Source organism: Dipteris shenzhenensis, chromosome 6 (genome assembly GCF_047967505.1).
Source record: "Dipteris shenzhenensis isolate YYH24624 ecotype China chromosome 6, Dip_SZ_1.0, whole genome shotgun sequence".
Classification (NCBI taxonomy): Eukaryota; Viridiplantae; Streptophyta; class Polypodiopsida; order Gleicheniales; family Dipteridaceae; genus Dipteris; species Dipteris shenzhenensis.
In genome coordinates, this window is record NC_141601.1 from 29,777,552 (window position 1) to 29,800,329 (window position 22,778).

At 44.5% G+C, this 22,778-nt stretch overlaps 1 protein-coding gene across 2 annotated transcripts in view; it reads left to right on the plus strand.

Annotated features, from left to right (window-relative positions):
- The first annotated feature begins 467 nt into the window (after positions 1-467).
- Positions 468-22,778, plus strand: part of LOC147901039 (protein RDM16-like) — an 87,269-nt gene continuing 64,958 nt past the window's right edge. Inside the window, exons 1-3 of one of the 2 annotated variants that reach the window (XM_087376035.1) lie at positions 468-774; positions 931-1,608; positions 10,573-10,666. In XM_087376035.1, the coding sequence (XP_087232161.1) occupies positions 656-774; positions 931-1,608; positions 10,573-10,666 (891 nt within the window). In that variant the 5' untranslated portion in view covers positions 468-655. Of the gene's footprint in view, positions 775-930; positions 1,609-10,352; positions 10,399-10,572; positions 10,667-22,778 lie in introns of those variants that run through there. The other variant, XM_087376036.1, reaches the window with a different exon arrangement.

A 22,778-nucleotide genomic window follows, 5' to 3' on the forward strand; every position in this document is an offset into this window, starting at 1 on the left:
AGTGAACTTGCGAACCATTGACAGTTCATGTAAGTACGACATTGCAAGATTGCTTTATTTTTGCTCAACACATCCAACAGTGGATGTGTTCTCTCATATGCTACACCTCCAACATAGGTGGTATGATTATAAATTTATTATGTATGGATTTTCTTTTCTCTTTTTCCCTTTCCCCTCTCTTGCCATCCTTGCGCACATATTCTAAGGAGCACGTTCTTCTCATGCAAATTTATAGTACTTTAGGATTCCACTCCAAATCTATTAATTCCTTTTGTTTTTATTTGTTTGTGCTAGAGTTTGAAAATTCAAGACAAACATCATACTTCGGACGAATATATTCCTCAAAAGGAGACCTATGCTACAATTAGAAAATATAGGCATCAAACAAGATTGGATACATCATGATCATTATCATGCACATCAAAACTTCGAATCACACCAATAGAGGTCTACATGTTTACATACAACATGTCTACTAAGGGTGTTTACACACTTGCGCACCATACGAATCATGGATGGGCCCCACATCCAGCTCACGCATTCAATGCAAGATCTAGTCTGTAAACACCCTTAAACTCAATATGATTCATGCAGAGGCCGCATAGCAGCTGGCCAAATAGTTCTAGTTGATTGGTTTGTAGAAGGGTCTCCATAGATGCCATCTGCATCTTCATTCAGCCAAGGCCAAGCTTTTCACTCCCTTGCCATTGGTCTCACCTTCTCAGCAACAAACGCCTCGAGTTTTTCCCGTCTTCGTCTTCACTTTTGCCTCAGGTAAGCATCCTCCTTCAAAGAAACTATGCTATCATTTCCCTTGTAAATTGTGGTTTCTGGACTGATTTTTCCTACCATTTTCGTCGAACATAAACTTTCCAACAATTCGATGATGAATTGGACGCCATTTCCCCTTCTGTCTCACATATTCTGCAGTCGTTCCATCTACCTCATTTCCATTCGCCGATTTTCTCGTTTTCTGGTCGATGCTCTCTCGCTTGGAACAGATTGCAATCGAAGAGTGCCTCACAATTCTGTCGGAGGTGCTGCGGATTGCATGGGATCAGCTAAGGACTGGAACGGTGCAGGTGTGAGTGAACTACATAAGAGAAAGAGCGAAGATGATGGACACGATAGAAAAAAGAAGGTCAAGGTTGTTGATGAAAAACATGACAAACAAGAGAGGCATGAAAAAGGGCGAGGAGAAAGGGACAAAGGAGCTGACAGAGAGCGGACGAAAGATGTGGAGAAAGAGAGAGAGAGGTCGGAGAAGAGCACAGACAAGAGTGACAGAGACAGGGATAGCCAGAGGTCTGAAAGGGACCACAGAGACAGAGATGGGGACAAGAGAGAGAAGGAAAGAAGTTCAAGGGATAAGAGGGATAAAGAGAAAGATAGGACTCATGGCAAAGATGGATCGCACAGCAGAAGCAGGGATCATGATCGCCATCTTGACAAGGACAGAGACAGAGACATTGCACGCTTTAGGGAGATGGACCCCAGATCTGTGGAAAAAGATCACAGGGAAGAGATTGTTCGGGTAAAGGACATGGATCCCATGGTTTTGCAAAGTGGAAAGGATCATAGGGAGAAGGACTTGAGAAAAGAGCACTAGTAAGTAATTTGGCTGTTATTTCTCCCCTTTATCTCTGTATCTATGCACACACACATCCGTGTACTCTCTCTCTCTCTTTCTCTCACTCACTCTCTCTCTCTCTCTCTCTCACACACACACACACACAAGTACACGCATGGACGCACGTATGTTTCCCTATTATATGCCTATTCACACATACCCAGGCAGCTACCCATGTTCATAGCAGGCACCAGTCCATACAAGCATGTGGGACAAGTTAGAATCCTTTTGTACCTCTTGTTATAGCAAAAGGCTTGAAATTGTGTTGTTGAACAGCAACGAAGTTTATTATTTTTCTTCTTATAGCTAGCCTTCTTTCACAATCTTCTTTCTTGTGATAGAAACTGATTTATAGGGCTGTCAAAAGATTCCTAGTTTGCCTGTAGTCTTATCACAATCAAAGATTGTAAAAGCTTGTACAAATTGTTGAAACTAGGTGCCTTAGAGGGCAACATATGGGTGTATACGGTCTAAATGGTTAAACACTTGAAATTATAACTGTAGAAAAACCAGCTGATAAAAGGGAAAGATATCTCATAGCATCGATATTGCATGCAAGAAAAATGAGGGATAGCATATGCATGTTGTTTATACCATGTGATATGTTCATACAAAAAAGGTTACATAATGGTGTTTAAACAGACCGAACAATAGAGAGCTTGAGAGCATGAATGGTTCAACTTTGTATAAGTGATATGTCCAGGTACGTCCAGATTCTTCTTCACCCTAAACGGAGAAGGATGTGGATGCCACAAGTGAACCAAAAATAACATAGCAGCTCCTGAAGCTGATGTTTCCTCATGTATGGACCTCTGTTTTCCAAGTATGCACCAGTGTGCATCTTCCACAATAGCTACCATTATGGGACACTTTCATCCCCAAAATTTTGTTATGGATGGATGAAAATACTTTTAATTGTCTGGATATGAATAATGATGTTTCTGCCTGTTAGACAAAACAAGTTGAATTCTTAGGGTACGTGGTAGGTTCAGCGGATGTTCAAGCAGGGCACTCCAGTAAGGAAAATGTAAAAAAGGGGGTGGGTTAGTGGCTTTTTAATTGGCTTTGTGCTTTGTATGTTAGGCTGCTAGAATGATGCCATGTGGTAGTTTTGGGTGTTACAAAGTTGTCAAATAGCCTGCCCTATTTTTTATAAAAGGCATGGCTGCCTCATTTGGGGCTTATGATCAATACACTGTTACAATGCCAAATTGGATTCTAACAGCAAGAGCTCCTAGCTCCAGCTTAACTCAATAAGGAATTACCCTTTCCTGTCCTTGTGCTTGTGCCTCACAAGTTCTGTTGTAAGCCCAGTCCCTGACTCTCTCTCTCTCTCTCTCTCTCTCTCTCCAATTTTAAAAGGTACTTCGCTTTTCATTTCTGCATTGTAATTTTTGCTTACTTCAGTATTACACTCCATGCTTCTAAGTGGAATGAATCTAGCCTAGGCAAGTATTTTATGTTAAAAAATACTCATTTCTACCCAACCGGGCTGAATTAGTTAGGGTTAACCACAGTTAGAACCAGTTCTGTTTCAATGGTATCAGAGTATGAGCCACCATTGTTGAAGGTGTGATAGGTGCTTTTGTGACAGGAGGGGACTCCACCTCTTGATACTTGTTGGGACTGGTGAGTTCAAGAGGATTCATGTTTGATTTGTGTCAACACCATGCACTAAAAACCCTCATGATTTAACCGCACAATCTTAGGAAATAAAATTCTATATCAATTTAATAGACAAGCAAGCTACTACTCTCTCATAAGTCCGTCAATGATTAATTGAAGCAGAATGTTAATTTGAATCAAGAAGAGCGAGAAGACACATGTGCTTTGCATGCTTGTGAGTTTGAGTACCGTAGACAATGATAGGTACAAGTTCCATAGTCACATGAAAACACATTTCATCCTGTCGAAACACGACGAAACGTTTCGTCACGAAACATTTCGAAACAGGACAAAACTCTATGCACGAAATGCTGTTTCGCCCAAATCCTGAAATATTTTTTAAAACTATTTTTTTCCATTTTTCAATGATTCAATGTTCATATATCTAGATTCTAGAATACATATGCTTTTCAATCCTTAAAGATTGATTTATCTAAAGTTGAAACTTGAGAATCAAGATTGAAAGCTTGAAATAAATTTGAAGAATGTGTTGGTGTTTTATATATCCTTTTTGGGTTTCTTGACTTATATTCCTCTTTGTTAACTCTAAACTTGAGTATAACATATCTTAGTAGCCAATAGCCTTGAATATATATATTATCATTTTGAAACCCATCCGTCTCGTCTGAGAACACGAAACGAAACGAAACAAAACCTGTTGAAAGGCGAAACAGACGAAATGTTTCTTGTGACTATGGGTACAACTACCCTCTGTATTACTGTACTGAGAGGCCAAGTGGCCTGATTATGAAGATTGGGCTTTCTATAGGGTGGAGTGGAGGGGCAAATCTAGTCCTCCTCTCCTTACTCTGCAATTAAATACAAGAGGGACTATGGGAGCTGAAGTTGCGATTGAAGTTGAGGTTGTTGCTGGAGATTGAGATAATTGTAATGAAGGCTAAAAGTTGGCCAAGTTAGTGGGGGTTAGGATTATTAGTACTTGGTGGTGTTTGCAAGATAGAGAGGTCAAAGGGGATAAGGAGTACTATATAAGTTGTGAAAAACCAGACTTTTCGAGAAAACAAATGTATGCAATGCATGCAGAATTTGAATGCCGATTGGCCCTCCAATGGGGAAGAGTACCCTCGTGAGAGTACTTGTTTCTATTTTGACCTACATGCAAGGTGGGAGAGAGATGGTGGATGAATGCAATGTGGTAGAGAGAATGCTACGTGAGATTCACAATGAAAGGGTGATACCCTTTCATTAATGTCCCTTGAGATCACTCAAGTTCCATCTTCCCATCTACACCTACCCTTATCCTATGACCCATGCACCTACCATTCAATGCACTCTAGGTCCTTCAGCCAGAGTAGATTGTGTATCATACTGTATGCAAAGGCCCTCAGGGCTAAGAATTTTACAGATACCTTGTAAAATTCAGAAATTATACGGCATTAAGATGCCAAGTGGATGGATGAAGACATGTTGTCCGATCATCCACAGCTTTTGGATGTTTACAAGGAAGCTTTTCAGTTGAGGTCAAGTGAATAGAAGCCGAGGAGATGTCACCATCATGTAAATATCGTAAGTCAAAGTACAATTGACCATTTATTTGATCATAATTAAAGAGTTTTCATATGTATTAATTATGGTCAAAGAGTTCTTTTAATGGTCAGGGAATTGACTACGGTCAAAGATACTTGACTCTGGTCAAGTAAGCCTGACTTCGGTCAAGAAGACTTGGTTTATTACCAAGAGGGTTAACTGTGGTTAACTAGAGAACTACAGAGCTGACTACGGTCAGAGAGTGTTGACTTCGGTCAACGAGACTTGGCATGTGCCAAGAGGGTTAACTACGGTTAACCAAGATGTGCCAACTTCGGTTGGAGAGACTTGACTATAATCAAGGCGCCTCGACCCTTGGTCAAAGCTCCTTAATTATGATCAAGAGCATTGACTTTGGTCGACCAGAGAATAAATATATATTTTTATGTTTGTTATGTGTGCACATGTGTTCAGTGGGGACGCCCACCGTGACTAGAATTAGTCTAGAGTGTGTTATTTGCATGCAAAGCGCTAACAATTAATGGGTGCCATGGTGGTGCACTTTAATTAATTGTTGCAGGTACTAGGAAGAGTTGTTTTTCCTAAGCGCAATGAAGCCTAATAAGAGCCTAGGAGGCGGTTCGCGTGACCAAGTGCTTTGAAGACTCTAGAGTTGCCCTTAGTGGCATGTAATTAGAAAGTAAAGTAGAATTTGACAAGTGGCTTGTTGCCAAGAAAGGGAGCCTAAGAGCTTATGTAATGATTCATTTTCACGTTTTTGGGATATGTATGAACAGCTCTACGCTGAACTCTTGTACTAAGTTCTTTTCTCTCTGATAAAAACCTTCGGGGGGGTCCAGCCTGACTGTTGTCTTGGGCCCTAGTGTATCTGTAGAGAGAGGGAGAGAGAGGGAGAGCATTTGAGAGTGTTTCCTTGCTGTAATTTATGAGCTGTCATAAGATTACACAAGCGGGAAGGTTGAGATCCAGCGAGACGTTTTCACCAAAGGGCATCCGCTTGTAACAGGAGCACCCCCACGGAGTGATGAAGGTGGTCTTTAGTCGATCTTCTAGCTCTATAGCAATCTGGAAGTAACCCGAGTAACCATCACAAAGACTATACATCTCATGGCCGGCTACCCTATCTAATATGTCATCCATATATGGCAGAGGATAGTGATTACTCTTGGTAGCAGCATTCAAAGGTTTATAGTCCACACATACTCTCCATTCCCCTTTTTTTTTTGGAACAATCACCACAGGGCTGGCCCAATCCGAATGCGTCACTGGCATTATAATATCAGCTCTCAACAACTCCACTATCTTTGCTCTCAACACTTCTGTTTGTTCTGGGCTTAATCTCCTCATTTTCTGACATACTGACTTAGCATTCTCTTTTAACTCAATTCTTAGTGGCTTCCCCTGGAATCCCCTAATTTCTTCATACGAGGTGATGAACAATTTGGGGTACTTGTGAAATATCCTATAATATTCTTCTTTCTCTCCAGGAGTAAGATCTGGATTTATTGTATGCTGAATCAGTTCTTGTATAGGCTCATGAGCAATCGTGGGCTGCATGAATCTCTCCATTACCTCACTTCTATCCTCTTCTTGTGCACTGAGTTCAGTTGTGAGATCCACTTGCAGATTTTCCATCCTTCCTATAAAGGCTACATTAGCATCATCACTGTCTGAAGTAAGGCTGCTCTCCTCTTCACTGTCAGTATCACTTTCACTGTCCACCTCTGCCCCTTTTTCAGGATCAAAAACTTCAGCATGACTAATAATATCAAGCCGCATCCTCTGTCCCTTAGAACTATGCACTGTAATCACTCCGTTTCCCCAATTCTGTATTGCTTCTACCTTCCGTAACCAAGGTCTTCCCAAAATGAGAGGATAAGCTCCCAGACCAGCCGGCATGACATAGCAATCTACCTTGCAATGAACCTTGAATGCTTCAATCTCCATTCCAGCCACAATTCCCAAGGTCTTAACCCTAGCATGATTCGCCGTTCGGATGCGGAACCTTGAAGGAGATGAATCTTTAAGCCCAATTTCTCCACACATGACTGTGTGACTACACAGATTGGAGCTCCACCGTCGACATAAGCCTCACCAAGTCCCACTCCTTTGTGCCAGGCTTCTACTGAAGGCAAGATATCTGGAAGCTCAGAAACTGACATTAGTTTGATTGTTTCCTTCTGAGGGCTCCACTTACGAGGGTTTACTGCTTTTCTCCATTCTTTCTTCAACTTGGGACACAGGCTGATCATCTGACCAAATGTGATGTCAGGCTTCCGCTTGGAAAGATCCTCTACCAAATCATATTCCCCTTGCTCCTTCCCAATCGGATAGTCTAGAGTCTTGAATTTTCTTCTAGGCTTCTTGACCCGTTTAATCCTCTTCCTATGGTAAGTAACCCCCTCTTCTCAGCAGGTTCTTCTTTCTTTGTACTTGTGCTTGCTTCATCTTCACGGTCTCTTTTCCCCAATGGCATGGCTGTCACCTCATCCTCTTCTAACCCAAGCAGGCTTACCACCTTCCCTTTGCCTTTTTCCTCAGCTGTAGCCTTCACGACTCCACTATTACTTGGCTGGCTTGCGTCCTTCACCTCCACACTATGATCATTAGCCTGGTTGTTTAATCCAGCCGGCAAAGAATACATTTCTCCACCCACCCGAGGAGGCTTGTGACAATGAGTACTGTAATGCCCCCATTCTCCACAGTTGTAGCACTGTACATTAGGCACATAACTCCCACGTCCATGGCTTGCTTGCCAAGGGTATGGAGCACCAAGAGGAGGCAGCCCTCCTGCTCCTCTCCCATTGGAGGTTCTTCCTCGTCCTCTACCACTCATCAAGTTGAGATTGAGGTTTTTCATAAACTCTGACATCTCTTGGAGTTCTTCTTTGAAGGATTCCTCTTTTTTAGACTTTGCCTTAGATGGATCATCCTTCACAACAAAGGTGACTTGAGGTCTAGGCTGCACCACAGGCATTTCATTACTTAACTCAACCAGCCTCCTTTGTTTTCTTTCCTTTTCCCTGGCCTTCCTCACAACATCCTCACAAGTGGGCAACTCCTTGCACTCAATCTTTATCCTTAATTCGGGCTTCAATCTTGAGACAAAATGATCCTTCTTGATCACTCGGGGTGGAACCTCTGGCAGCAAGGCTGTTTGCCACTTATTCCACAACACAGTAAATCTACTCAGATACTCGTCCATAGTCTGGTTAGGATGCTGCTGCAAGCTACACAGCTCCCTCCACATTTTATTAGAATCTTGGTTGCATGCAAACTGTGCCACAAAGGCAGCCCTCACCTCGGCATAATTCGGAGCCCTTAGTGCCCCGTCTTCAGTATGTAAACCAGCTATAAATTCTTGCAGCCAAACATGAGACTCTCCTACTAGATAAAAGGTCAATATCTGAAGTAACACTGTTGGTGCATTCCTATCTTTGATCAGAGCTGTAAACTCCAGATTTTCAATAAACTTTTCAGGGTCCTCATGTGGCAACCCATAGAAGCGGGGAAATTCATGAGCCATACCTTCCGGTTCTTGCTTATCTCTTGTACACAGTAGTCCCTCACAGAATCTTCATCCTTCAGTGCCAAGCTTGCATCTAACTCTGCATCTTTTTCTTTTGAACATCTTTCTTGAGGACTCTTTGGATTATAGCTCGAAGACGAATCACACGAACCCTGTAATCAATGCAATCTTTGCTCCGATGACCACACTTTTTACATTCCTCGCAAATAATCACCCGCATGCGAGGCTTCGTCCTCAGATATTGCTCTCCACACTTCTGGGCGTCCTTGTTATGGGTACACACATCCCAATTCAAGACACACAAGGGTCCCCAGCAGGATTGCCAAAACTGATGATGAAAGAAAAGTGGTAGGGAACCTAGTAAAGAGCCTATGCAACTGAAGACAGGACGAGTGTGAAGCAACTCTTTTTCATTCCATGGAAATGTTTACCAGTTCAGCATGCATGGTCATGCCTCAGACAGCCAAGAGTAACATTCATGAAAGCAAAAGGAGAGAAAAAACAACCAGCAAATCACTATAATTCAATTAGCTTTGTAGATGAGGTCGGGACTCCCTATGGGATTTGACTAGCAATATGGGCTCCACTAGAAATAGAGCAAATGCACAACGCCCAGAGCATGTACCCGGACCACAATGACTTGAGATGATACCCTCAACAGGCCACAAACAAGCACAAAGACACCAGGAAGACTCTCAACCGAGATGGCACAAGTGACACGATGAACAAGACTCAGTCAGACAGGAATAACGCACATATGTGGTACCACAAGCGATAGGAATGAGCCACAACTCCTGCAGATCATCCAAGATCCTCCAGACTTCAGTCGAACAGGTCCTCACCCTTCCTTGTCCACATGTATGGGCAACTTCCCAATCAGCGTTGTCTTCACGTACGTAGCAATCTCTCCTCAGTGTATGAGCAGTTTCCTGCGCAATCCTTTGGCATCTGCTCCTCAAATTCTCGTTCACCTCAAGAACAAGCGATTAGTAGCTCTTCAAATTCCAACGATAGAATTCCAGCGAAGGGGGGGGCAAGCTTTGTACGAGCGCCTCAAACAAGCAAAGCTCTCTCTCACAATCAGCGCAGAAGGCAGCGTAGACCACCAGCGATGTGCAATCAGCGCACACCTCCTTCTTTTCTCAAAAAACCCAGAGTCGTCACCTTCTCTCCTGCTTTCTGGAAAGCCTCTCTTTCCTTCTCTACAATCTGCGCCCCCCCTCTATAACGCAGCGTCAACTCCTTTTGGAAAATCCTTCATGCCACCCACGTAATGAGCCAAGTCCCCACGTATTGCAGCATTGGCTCCACGTAAAATCGTAGCTTCCTCATGCAAGCCACCTCTCTACGTAAATTTTCCATGTCATTGCCTCCTTTTACCACTCTTCTACCTTGCCTCAAAAAACATTGCACCAAGACCATGGCTCACACAATTGGGGTCACATTTCACTAGCACACAACCATCCTTCAAAACAAGGTATTTTGATGCATGCCCACACATTTACCACATTGGATGTAACACAGATATTGACATGACAACATTCCATGCACAGAAGACCATTTACCACACGTAAAAAAAACACAAAAGACTTCTACATTTGACATTCAACCATCGACCCCGTCACACATGGGTACATTACTCTGGAGTGCATCCATATTGCGTTTTCATCACTTCCCATAGGAAGTTCCTACAAACATTTTATTTCATAGTCAAATATTATTTTTTTGGGAAAAGATGTCTTTGGAGCCATAGCGAACTATGTGCACCTATGTGTCTCCCTACATTATTCATAGTGCTAGTATTTTATTGCTTTTTTTGTCTTATCACTGTATATCTTAATAAATGTCTCTCTCTTTCTCTTTTACCATCATCAAAACACCCCCCCCGCTTTATCCACGGCCCCCGTTCCCCTTCTTTTCCCTTCATTGTTCTCTTGTTTGTTCCCTTCGTTTCAAAAAAGTCCTCAATTTGCAACTTTCCATATATTCTAGTCTTATGAAGGTATGCATGTAAAGCAGCATTGTGAGGCATCCAAATGGAGCGGCATTGTGAGGTCCATAACACGTACGTGCATGCACCCCTTGTAAGTCTAGAAAACATGGTAACTTTCTTGGTGGCTTGGTGCCTGAAATCTTTTCATCATTTGTGATGCATGTTGTCTCTTTAATCCAGCTTTAGCTTTTGTTCTTCATGTGGTATGCCTGGTTATTTTTACAGCTTTGCACTTCCTTTTTGCAGTTACTCTAAAGACTTGATGGAAACAAATGAGTCGTCCATAACTGAAGCAAAGCCTAACACTGAGGGAATTCTCCAAACAATATTGACATTCCAGGTACATCTCCAAAAGTTTCAAACTATGCTTTAAGGCTTTCGTAATGTGTCTCGAACGTGCAGTCTTTGAATCTGGAGATAAAGCACATTTTGCACATAATCTATTGGTTCTGGTATACTTCAGAATGGTACCTTGATGAGTTGCTTGAACACAATAACATCACTTATCCAATCTTTTTTTATGCATGTTTGTAATGTCCTGCAACCAGGTGTGCTTTGGATATACCTGTTTGGCAGTTTAGCACTAAAAAACCTTCGTGAGTTGATTATACTGATATCTTGACTTTTTTTCTCTCCTCTTATGGAAAGAATCTAATGAATCTTCAGATGATAGTTGCTGTATCTAATGACGGTCTGATACAGTCTAGACTTAATATTTTTACAATGGCCGTATGATCTTTGTTGTTAAAGAAGCATGGATGTATGTGGAGCTTGGAGCTTTTGTGTGTAGAGACCCTTTCTGCCTTTTGCGTGAATCGTGACTAGAATGAGCCCAGCCAGATCGTTGAAATTTTATAAGGACTTTCATATCCATCTTAGCTTGTTGTTTGCATGCTTGCTTTTTTCAGCTCTTTGCATTGCCATATATCCCATATGTTGTATTATTTCTGCACCAGGAAACTCCCTTCAGGGAGAGGTGGTCCTTGCTAGTTGAAGTGCTGTAAAAGGTATGGGTTTTTATATTTATCCCATTCCTCCATTCGAAGAAGTTTCTAAACATGAAATTTCAAGTAAGCCAATCAAGAGATGGGATTGCGATTTTCAGTCTCGAGTATAATTTTCACAAACACATTTGCTATCCAATTTGATTTGCATTAATGATGCCAAAGCAAGGATTGATAGTTTTCGGACAAAACTTGGTATCTCGGTGACTATTTCTAGTACTTTTATTAGCATAGTATTAGATTCTTGTTGAATTAGGCGAATCTTTTGCATCATATTGTACTTTCTTTGGAGTTGTCTATTTTTGGTGCATTTGTCACATTTGAGTTTCCGTTTATGAAGGAAGTTGAATTTGTGTAAGATTGAATAGATTTTACAAGTTTCAAATGCAAGGCTACACTAGATTGATTATCAAAAGGAATATTGGATTTCCCCAACATAGATGAGGCTCGTTTCAGCCCTGCTCTGGCTGCTCTTGGATTAGATGGTCACCTCCCCATTTGTAACCCCCATATGAGGAGTGTGCGGAACAGGATAGGATGGGGCTGCCACATGGACAACAAATTGGCTGTCATCTGGGCAGCAAACATACAAAGAAAATACAAGAAAGGGGGCTACCACATGGGCAGCACACAGACTGCATGGTAAAGCTTGGAGATGAAATGGAGCAGCCACAGTGCATGGAACCCTGTCAGCAAGTGCTCCGATGACACATGGCAGCACATGGAAGGTGCTCTGGACATGTACAGCCAGGGATTTGGACTGGAACAGACCTGAGCTGTATCTCCCTGTCTGCATGGACTGTCTGGAGCAGATGAAGCATGAGATGGCAGCACGGGGTGACCAGGAACAGGCTAGTTTACATGTGGATCTGTATGGTGGCTGCAGGTGTCTGGAGCAGTGGATCCAAGGCTGCAGCAGGGCCAGAAAGATGTTCCAGGAGGAAAATAGTGACTGATTGGCAGAGGCTCTTGTGTAGGAGAAGGCCTTGAACATGCACCAGAAAAGGGCAGATCTGCCTGGGCCAGTGGCTAGCTGCCACATGGCCAGGCGGGGCTGCATACTGGGCTGGATTACAGACCAGCAGTCGGGTATTACAGAGTGGAAAGTCTGCTTATGGGTCGGCCAATTTGGTCCTGACGAGTCAGTTGATTTGGATATAAAAAGGAGAGCCTTTGGGGCTCATCACTTATCCACTTGAAGAGCAGATTGGAGCAGCAGCTCAGCCAGGATTTGGGCTTCATCCAGGAGGACTTGAGCTGCAAAGCAATAGGCTGACAAAGAGCTCAGAAGAGTCTTCATCCTAGGCTGTCTACCAAAGCAGCAGCACCACGACCCCCACACATATATACAAGGGTTTACATCTAGATAGCACTTTGCTACTAGAGCGTGACACACTGGACGCATTGTGTCCATCTTGGATGGAAGGCAGAGGGTGGTCGGAGATGTTGGCAGAAGCGTACTTGCATACAAAATTGTTGAGATGTGGATCGCGTACCTCCTCCGCACTCCGGGTGGTGATGTATGTGTGTTAAGGGGGCTGGAGATGCGTTAGTGTAGTAGGGACCCTCGTGTTAATAATGTGACTAGGATTGTCCCACATGAATGGGGAAATGTGTCGGTGCAAACAGATCGTGAATTGGAGGTCACGGTGGAAATTTATGAGCGAATTAGTGTGAAAAGGGACCCACATGGGGGTGCAAATTAACGAGTGGTAGGGATTCCTAAATGGTGTGTAATGGGCTAAAAAAAGTGTCGTTGGTTCCACATTTCTCTCATGCATTGTCCGTTTACTTGCTAAGTGCACATTAAGTAAAGAAGTTTGGACTCCAAGCATACCACTGTGTGAATTCTTGGGCTACATACCCCTTTTCCATACGGGATTTAGGGGCCTGTCGTTTGCATTGTTTTACTCTAACGGTTGCATGAATCATCGTGAAAAGCTACTCCTGTGAAGATTTCCTTGAGATAACTGTATGACTTCATGATCTTCACCGGCTCCCCTCGACAAGTGAAGCTGTGTTGATGAAGCTCGTGACCTTGGCAAGACCAAGGTTGACTTTCAAATCTCTCCCCCGTGCAAAACACCTCTAGGGCCTCTAGGTGTCTTTGTAGGCCTACTGCTGAAGTGGATATGACGACTATGTCGTCTACATACAGTAGTATCCCATATCATCAAATCAGCAAGCCCCTATCCCTCACCTCCTTGGCCATCAATGAAGGTGGTGATCTCATCAATAAAGAGCCCAAAGAGTGTTGGTGAGAGGAACATCTTTGCTTCAGTCTGATTGTGCTCTCAATCCAATCTGATAAGCCTTCAAGGGCATGTACTTTCCCTTTGACTAATTCATTTAGACTCGTCACTCGAGAAATCATGTCTCCTAGGATTTGCATCTCTTGAAGTCTTCTAACATGCGGGTCTGTGTCAAAGGGAGAGAGAGAGAGAGAGATTAACGTCCTCGAGAGGCCTCATGAGCCTATGGGAGAAAGTACACCAGAAAAATGAAACTCTTACAAGCCTCAATGGGTTGAAGCAAAGGGCGCTCTAGGGCCTTTGCTAAGTGCTATGCTAAGCTAAAGAGCTAAAGAGCTAAAAAACAAAACTGAAAACTGAAGTCAAAAACTTGACACCGTGATGGCTCTCTAGTGGGCTGCAAAGATATCTCAAATCTGCGTCTGTTGAGTTGTCTCTCGATGTGGCGGAGGACGTGGTCTGCTCGACCTTTGTATCTCATGGGATATGTTGAGAGTGTCGCCTTGTCTCTGGCGGTCTCCACTGAGAAGAGCTGAGATAGACCGGACCTGGATCATGTGCTTTAGTTACTCTTTGTGTCGCGTGTGGTCTCCGCGTCCCTCGCACAGTAGCATTGCCGTCTCTCCGCGCTGATCCATAATGCCCTCATGTCAGCTAGCTCTGTTGGGGTAAAGGCACATTGCCAACCCTTCTTTAAAAGATAGGACACCTATGACTGTCCTAAGACAGTCATAGGGTAAACCTAATCCTAATAAAACATAAGTGAGTTTGTGGTGTGGCTCACTCTCTCTTCACACCCGCACTAGTGTGTCACTCTCTCTCACTCTCACTCTCTTGCTCTCTTCCACTACTCGCCCCCTCTCAACTGGTATCAGAGCCTCTCCCTAGCCACACCTCCTCTCCCTAGCCTCATCTGCCTACCTCATCCGTTCCGTACGGACGTACAGACAGATCTAGACAGGTCGACGGTACAGCGGGGCGTTTTCCTTTTCGCAGGCTGCTAGGGCGGCACATTTCGCAGCTAGGGCGGCGCATTTCGTGGGCAGCTTCAGGGCGGCGGCACAGGTGGCGCATTTCGCAGCTTCAGGGCGGAGCTGCATCAGGCAGCTGCACAGCAGCTGCTATAGCTGTACAGCAGCTGGCTTTTCGGGCGTCGCGCTACTCCAAGGGCGGCGCTGCACAGCTGCTTCGAGGCAGCCGTACGGACTGTCCGTACAGTCGTACGGACTGTCGTACAACTGTACGGACGCCTCACCTGCAGATACAGAAAAGTACAGTAGGATTTTTTTTTGCTGCAAAGACTCGACTCTTTTTTTTGGGGGAAGCGTGCCTGCTACAGGCACCAGTAGTACACAGGTACTCTGCAGGGACAGAAGTACAACAGGTACTTTGCAGGTACTAAAAAGTACAGCAGATTTTTTGATTGGAAGAGGAATAGTGCTGAAGCACTCTGTTTTGTGCATGTGCGCGCAGTACATGAAGTATTTCTGATACATTTCTGAAGCATTCTAGTAGTATACTGTGCATTTGTTGAGGTACATCAGGTACTCTCGTGTCACTCACGCTTGAGGTGACTTATGCCACAGTGGTGGTGTTTGTGCAGTTACTTGTCATTCAGGAAGGTCAGATGCTTGTTTTACAGAAGCTTCTATGCATTTACTGAGTGCAATTCTCAGTTTTGGGTGACCATTTCAAAGGGCTTTTGCCTGGATGTGTTTGCAGTATATGCCTTGAGGCAGTGTGTAGCCAGGGAGCACACATTTGCTTTATTTCCGCAGTGCATTTGGTGACATTTGTTGCAGGTCACATTCTTTGTACACACTCTGAAAATCTCAGTTGAGCCACGCTTGGTCAGGGCGCATCGAGTTTACTCGGTCCCTAACTGCCCATCGTTGACAGTGCTCAAAAGATTTTCTTCTTGGTGTCTGTACTTTGTGATTTGTGTTGTTACTGAGTACACAGGGACAGTCTATGCATTGCACATTGTCAGGTACAAGTGTCAGAGAGATTTCATATTGCATGCTACCTCAGTGTTGAGGTGTTCTCCACTTGATTCAGGTGTCAGATCAAGGGGCTTTTGCCCAGACTTTGTTTGATAGCACTTGGGTTACCGACAGGGATCTTCAGATGCATTTTCTCCCCTTGGTATAAGGGTGATTGCTTGGGATTTATCCCATTTACTGTTGCAGGTTTTGTGACAGGCTGAAGGATCATTTACTGTTTTTTTTTGGGGTGTTAGTCAAGTGGTTTCTGCAATTTAACTCAGTGCAATACCTCATCTGAGGTGGGAGAAGTGATCAGTACAGTCAGTACAGCAGTGTTTACAGCAGTGTTGGTGGTTTTGTCAGATGATTGTGCACTGTTAAGCACTTGTTGAGCAGCAGCAGCAGTCTGAAATTACTGTTTTTTATGCCTCTCTGAGCTCAGAACAGTTTGTCAGAAGGTACAGTAGTTGCAGGGACATTTACTGTTTTGCTGCAGATTTTACTGACAGTAAAAAACAGCACCATTGAGAGTGCTTCTGGCTCTAGAATAGAGCAGGCTTTTTCTGAGAAATCAGAACTTTTATTCAGCTTTTTTACTTCCAGGGAGTCAGGTACTTTCCTCATCTGATATGGCATCAGGGGGAGGTGATTCTTCAATTCTGAACATAAAGAAACTGGAAGGAGCACACAACTATGCATTATGGGCAGAACAGTGCTTGAATGTACTTCTGTTAAAGAAGATTGCTAAGCCCATAAGGGTGAAGGGTGTCAAGCCATCTGATATGGCAGCTGATGACTGGGAAGAGCTTGATTTGTCCGCGAGGGCAGCTATCATGCTCACTATTTCAGACACTCTTGTGTTCAATGTACAGGCTGAAAAGACCTCTTATGGTCTATGGCAAAGACTAGAAGAATTATATGCCCAAAAGAGCTCAGCCAGTAAGGTTTATTGGCTGAAGAAGCTGGTTGATCTTCGCATGAAGGAAGGTACAGCTATGACCTCACACTTGAGTGAGTTCAATGCTATCTTTACACAGCTGATTGCACAGGGGTTGAACCTTGATGAGGAGTTCAAGGCTACTTTCTTGCTGTGTACCCTCCCTGAGAGTTGGGACACTTTCAAGACCACCCTGTCAAACTCGAATGCCACTCTTATTTATGCTGATGTAGAGAGCTCTCTCCTTATGGAGGAGATGAGCAGGAAGAATAATGCGGGCAGCAAGTCTTCAAATGCTTTGCAGGTACAGGACAGAGGCAGGACTCAGCAGAAGGGGAGATCTGCTAGTAAGTCCAAATCCCGCAGTCAGTCCCGTGGCAAAAAGGACATTGAATGCTTTTATTGTGGCAAGAAGGGACATGTGAAGTCTAAGTGCTTCAAGTTCATACGGGATCAGAAAGCCAAGAAGGCTGAAACAAAGGATGCAGGAAATGCAAGCAAAGGCAAATGCAAGGCCAAGGCAGATGACTTGGATGCAGTGAATGTTGCAGCAGAGGACAGTGACAGTGACATACATGATGTTTTATGCTCTTCTGCTGTAATAGCACATGCTTTGGTTATTGATGGCCATGACATGCACACCTGGCTCTTGGATTCAGGTGCCTCTTTTCATGTTACTCCTCATAGGGAGTGGTTTACTTCCTACACAGGTACTCATGGAGTTGTTCATCTTGGGAACAACTATGCATGTCAGATTGCAGGGATTGGCAGTATATAGATAGTATTTCCTGATGGACAGTCATTTATGCTTGATGGTGTTCGCCATGTGCCGCAAATCAAGAAAAATCTGATTAGCACTGGCTTATTAGATGACAGTGGTTACCACACCACATTTGGGGATTCCAAATGGGTGATTACTGATGGCCAGACTGTAGTGGCTGAGGGTTTTAAAAGTGATACCTTGTACCCTCTTTATGTTTCCAGTGTGGGTAATCATGTTGTTGCCATAACCGAGCTGCCAAAGGTTTCATTGTGGCATAGCCGGTTGGGACACATGTCTGTTAAAGGAATGCAAGAACTGTCACGATTGGGTTACCTGCCGCCTCTCTCTTTTTCAGATTTGCCTACTTGTGATCATTGTATATTTGGCAAGCACTTTGTCACTCCTCATAAGAGGAGAACTCCCCAGAATAGAGCACCACTTGATCTAGTGCACACTGATTTGTGTGAAATGCCACAGTTATCACTAGGGGGTGCAAAATATTTTATTACTTTCATTGATGATGCCACACGAAAGGTGTGGGTCTATTTCTTGAAGCATAAGGGAGATGCCTTAGATGCTTTCAAGAAGTTTGTCGCTCAAGTTGAGAATCGGACAGAGGTCGTAGGCTGAAATGCCTCAGATCCGATAATGGGGGTGAGTATGTGTCACATGCTTTTGTGCAGTTTTGCCAAGCTAAGGGCATCAAACAGGAACTCACAGCCCCTCATAATGCATCTCAAAATGGTGCAAGTGAGCGGATGAATCGAACTATTCAGGAGAAGGTTCGATGTATGTTGTCTTATGCTGCATTACCCCATGGCTTTTGGGCAGAAGCCGTGCAAACAGCAGTTCACATTATTAACAGGTCGCCAAACAAGGCTTTGGAGTTGAAAGTGCCAGAGGAGGTGTGGTCTGGCAAGCCACCCTCATATAAGCACTTACGTGTATTTGGCTGCGAGTGCTTTGCTCATGTACGCAAAGAACTACGCACCAAACTGGATCCAAAGTCTATCAGATGCATCTTTATGGGTTATGGTGACGAAGGTGAAATGGGGTATAGGTTATGGGATCCCGTTAAACGGAAGATTATACGCAGCAATGATGTCATCTTTAAAGAAGATAGTGTACACAAGGAACCCGTGCAACCTGTGGAATACAGGAGGGTTATTTATGATGATGTTGGACAGCAAAGAATGCCCATTTATATGCAGCAGCAGCCTGCTGCAGATCACCCTGTTCCGGAGGGTATACAGGCTGAAAATCAGCCAGATAATTTTGCCAGTGATGCACCACTGGATGTGCCAACAGATGGGGCTGTAGTACAGCCAGATATGGTGGTACAGCCACCCGTCATGCATGAAGAACAGGCTGGACAGCAGCCTAATCCGGAACATTTTGTTAGGAGCACCCGTGCACAACGGCCTCCTGCCAGGTTTGTTCCAGGAGCCAATAATGTGGCTGATTTTATCATGCTGACAGATTGTGGTGAGCCTTCCAGCTTCAAGGAAGCTATGGGAAGAGCAGAGAAAAAGAAGTGGGAGAAAGCCATGCAGTCAGAAATGGACTCCCTACTTCAGAATGATACATGGGACTTGGTGCAGCTACCTACGGGCAGAAAGGTTTTGCCATGCAAGTGGGTTTACAAAGTCAAAGTGGATTCAAATGCTTTACCTCGGTATAAGGCCAGATTGGTTGCCAAGGGATTTAAGCAGGAGAAGGGCATTGATTTTGATGAGATTTTTTCCCCGGTAGTCAAGATGACTACTTTGAGAGCAGTGTTAGCTCTTGTTGCTCATGATGACATGGATTTATGTCAGATGGATGTGAAGACTGCTTTTCTTCACGGAGATCTACATGATGAGATCTATATGAGTCAGCCAGAGGGATATGCTGTTAAAGGGAAAGAACAGCTTGTGTGTAAGCTCAAGAGGAGCTTGTATGGACTCAAGCAGGCGCCAAGGGAATGGTACAAGAAGTTTGATGCCTTCATGCAGTCCCAAGGGTATCATCGGTGTGAGACCGATCATTGCTTGTACACCAAACGGGCAAAGGATGGCAGTGTGATGCTACTCATTCTATATGTGGATGACATGCTTATTGCCAGTAAATCTCAGCATGAGATTAGTGCTTTGAAGAAACAACTGCATAAGTCTTTTGACATGAAAGACTTGGGTGATGCAAATCATATTCTTGGCATGCGTATTACTCGTGACAGGTCCAAGGCACTTTTGTTTCTGTCACAGAAAGAGTATATTGACAAAGTACTACAGAGGTTTAAAATGGAGGGGGGGAAGTCCATTAGTACACCGTTGCCTCCACATTTAAAACTCAGCAGTAAGGACAGCCCCAGATCACCCAGCCCCAGATCAGATGATGATAAGGCTGAAATGGCCAAGGTTCCGTATGCATATGCAGTTGGATCTTTGATGTATGCCATGGTTGCCACTCGTCCGGATATTGCTTTTGCGGTGGGAGTCATCAGCAGGTATATGGCAAATCCAGGCAAGCGGCATTGGGAAGCAGTGAAAGGTGTCTTGAGGTATCGCAAGGGTACCAAAGACTTGTGCATATGCTATGGTAGGCAGGATGCATTGGTGCATGGTTTTACAGATTCAAACTGTGCAGGGAATGCGGACAACCGGAAGTCTACTACCGGTTATATTTTCACATTTGCAGGAGGTGCTATATCATGGGTGTCTCGGTTGCAGAAATGCGTTGCACTGTCAACCACAGAAGCTGAATATGTTGCAGCCACTGAGGCTTGCAAGGAAGCAATATGGCTTACTCGGCTGGTGGGAGATTTGGGCATTACAGGAGATATGCCAGTTTTGCATTGTGATAGTCAGAGTGGTATCATGTTGGCAAAGAATCCGGTCTTTCATCAGAAGACCAAGCACATAGAAGTGAAATATCATTTCATCAGGGAGGTACTGGAAGACAAGCGACTTGAGCTTGTGAAAGTGCATACTGATGATAATCCTGCAGATTTGCTCACTAAGAGCTTGCCTACAGAGCGATTTGCACATTGCCGCCACATCATGGGATTAGGATGAGACCATTCTTATTTTATGGTCTTGTATACAGTAACTGTATATTGCTGTAATTTTTATTCTTTTCTCCCCTTTAGGCACATTGGCCTTTAGGTGGGAGGTTGTTGGGGTAAAGGCACATTGCCAACCCTTCTTTAAAAGATAGGACACCTATGACTGTCCTAAGACAGTCATAGGGTAAACCTAATCCTAATAAAACATAAGTGAGTTTGTGGTGTGGCTCACTCTCTCTTCACACCCGCACTAGTTTGTCACTCTCTCTCACTCTCACTCTCTTGCTCTCTTCCACTACTCTCCCCCTCTCAAGCTCCTCCTCCTCCACTCCACCACATGGGTTTGTGCCAAATGCTTTGTGTGTGTGTGTGTGTGTGAGAGAGAGAGAGAGAGAGAGAGAGAGATGCATTAACGTCCGCGAGAGGCCTCGCGGGACTATGGGACAAAGCATGCAGAAAAAGCGAACTCATACAAGCCTTAGTGGGCTGAAGCAAAGGGCGCGCTAGGGCCCCTGCTTAGGGGCCCTGCTGAATGCTAATCTATGCTAGCAAAGTCATAATCATAATCATAATCATAATATCCAAATACACATTGAGACAAGTCAGTATCGAAGATGGGACTCAGAATCCAAAGCCCGGTACAGTGATGGCTCTTTGATGAGCTGTGAAGATATCCTGTATCTACATCTGTTGGGCTGTCTCGCGCTGCGATGGTGGGAGACATGGTCTCCGCGATCTCTAAACTCTTTGGGCTAAGTCCAGAGTGATCCCTCGTCTCTGTCGATCACCCCTAAGGAATGTTGTGGTAGGCTGGACTTGTATAGAATGTACTTTGGGCACTCTCTATCTCGCGTGAGGTCTCTGTGTCCCTCTCAAGGTGGTACTGTGTCGGCTGCCAATCCAGACTGCCCTCATGTCGGCTGGCTCCTACTCCTCAACTCCACTGTGTATAGGTGTTGACTCAAATGTATAGAAGTTTGTGACGCGCTGCTGTGCCCTGTTAGCCTTTGTGTCCTGTGGCCTGGCCATCCCTGCTGCTCTCTGATTTGTCGCAGTAGTGTCTTCCTGTGTCTGAGCATCTCCATCAGATGGAGCCCAATGTAGACTTGGTCATGGAAATGGATCAGTTGTAACAGGGGGCCGAAGCCACTCCCCTCTGGTAACATACGCGGATCTCATAATAGGCTGGTAAAACACAAAGAAAATGCTGCTCTGTCTCAACTGCCCCTAGCGTACATAGCGTGCAGACTCGTTGGTTTTTGAGTATACCTGTGGCTCTCCCTGACTCAATCCTCAACTGATGGGATGAAACCCGTATCTAACCAATGGCAATCCTCAGTGCATGGGAGACTCCTCTGTCCTCAAGATATTGGGGTCTGATGATGAATCCCTCCTCCGATACTCTCAAGAAGTAGGTGGGGAGCTCCTGGTGCCCCCCCCCCCCCCCCCCCCCCACAAAGTCAGAGATGTATGAAGGTGGAGGAGGTGTAACCGTATAAGACGGTTGATCTCATCTCGTGGGATCGACTCAAGAGGCGTCTCCATGTTGTATTGAAAATGTAAAAGCCTATCCATGTGGATATTGTGCTTGGCAAGCCATGCAGATATGGGTACATGCCATGTGTCAGCCTTGCTCTGTGCTAGTCGTGTGGATGACTCCAGGTCCAGCCTTGGAAGTCTCCAGTGAGGTAAGTCCTAGACTCTGTGGATGAAATTCATTGTCTGAAAGATGGCATCAACTTGAAGAGGTGTCATGGTGAACTCTGCCTGCACTATCTCATGGGGGACTGAGGGCTTACATTGAATCATCTTGGACCCCATCATAACCTGTACTTGCTCAAAACTCCTCCAATTTGTCCTCAGAAGATCGCATCCCCACAAGGGTGTTGCATACATAGCAGTCGGTCGTATCAGTGTGTTGAAAAGCCAACCCTTCGTCAATGGATCCAAGAAATGCGCTTGGAAGCACTGTCGCTCTAATTGAGCCAAAGCACTACGTCCCCGTGTGAGCCGTGCCTGGGCTACGTGGGTGATCGTGAAAATGGGTCCTGTGAAGACTGCTCCCAAATATATGTAGGACTGCACTATCTCCTCTGGCTCGCCACGATATGTGAAGCTAAGTCGGAGAAGCACTGCTCGTGAGGTGTTGACCATAACCTTGGTCTTACCCAGGTTGCCTGTCAGGTCTCTCTCTCTCTGCAGAACACCTCTAAGGACTCTAGATGTCTCTGCAACCCCTCCATTAAAGATGATATAAGGACTATATCGTCAGCAACAACAGTATCTGTATCAGGAGGTTAACGTCCGTGGGACGCCTCACGGGCCTATGGGACAAAATACACCAAATAGAAAAGGAAACTCATACAAGCCTCAAAGGGATGAAGCAAAGGGTGTGCTAGGGCCACTGCTGAGTGCTATGCTAATCTAAGCTACAGATATAGATCTCAAAACTCAGAAGCTTAAACAAA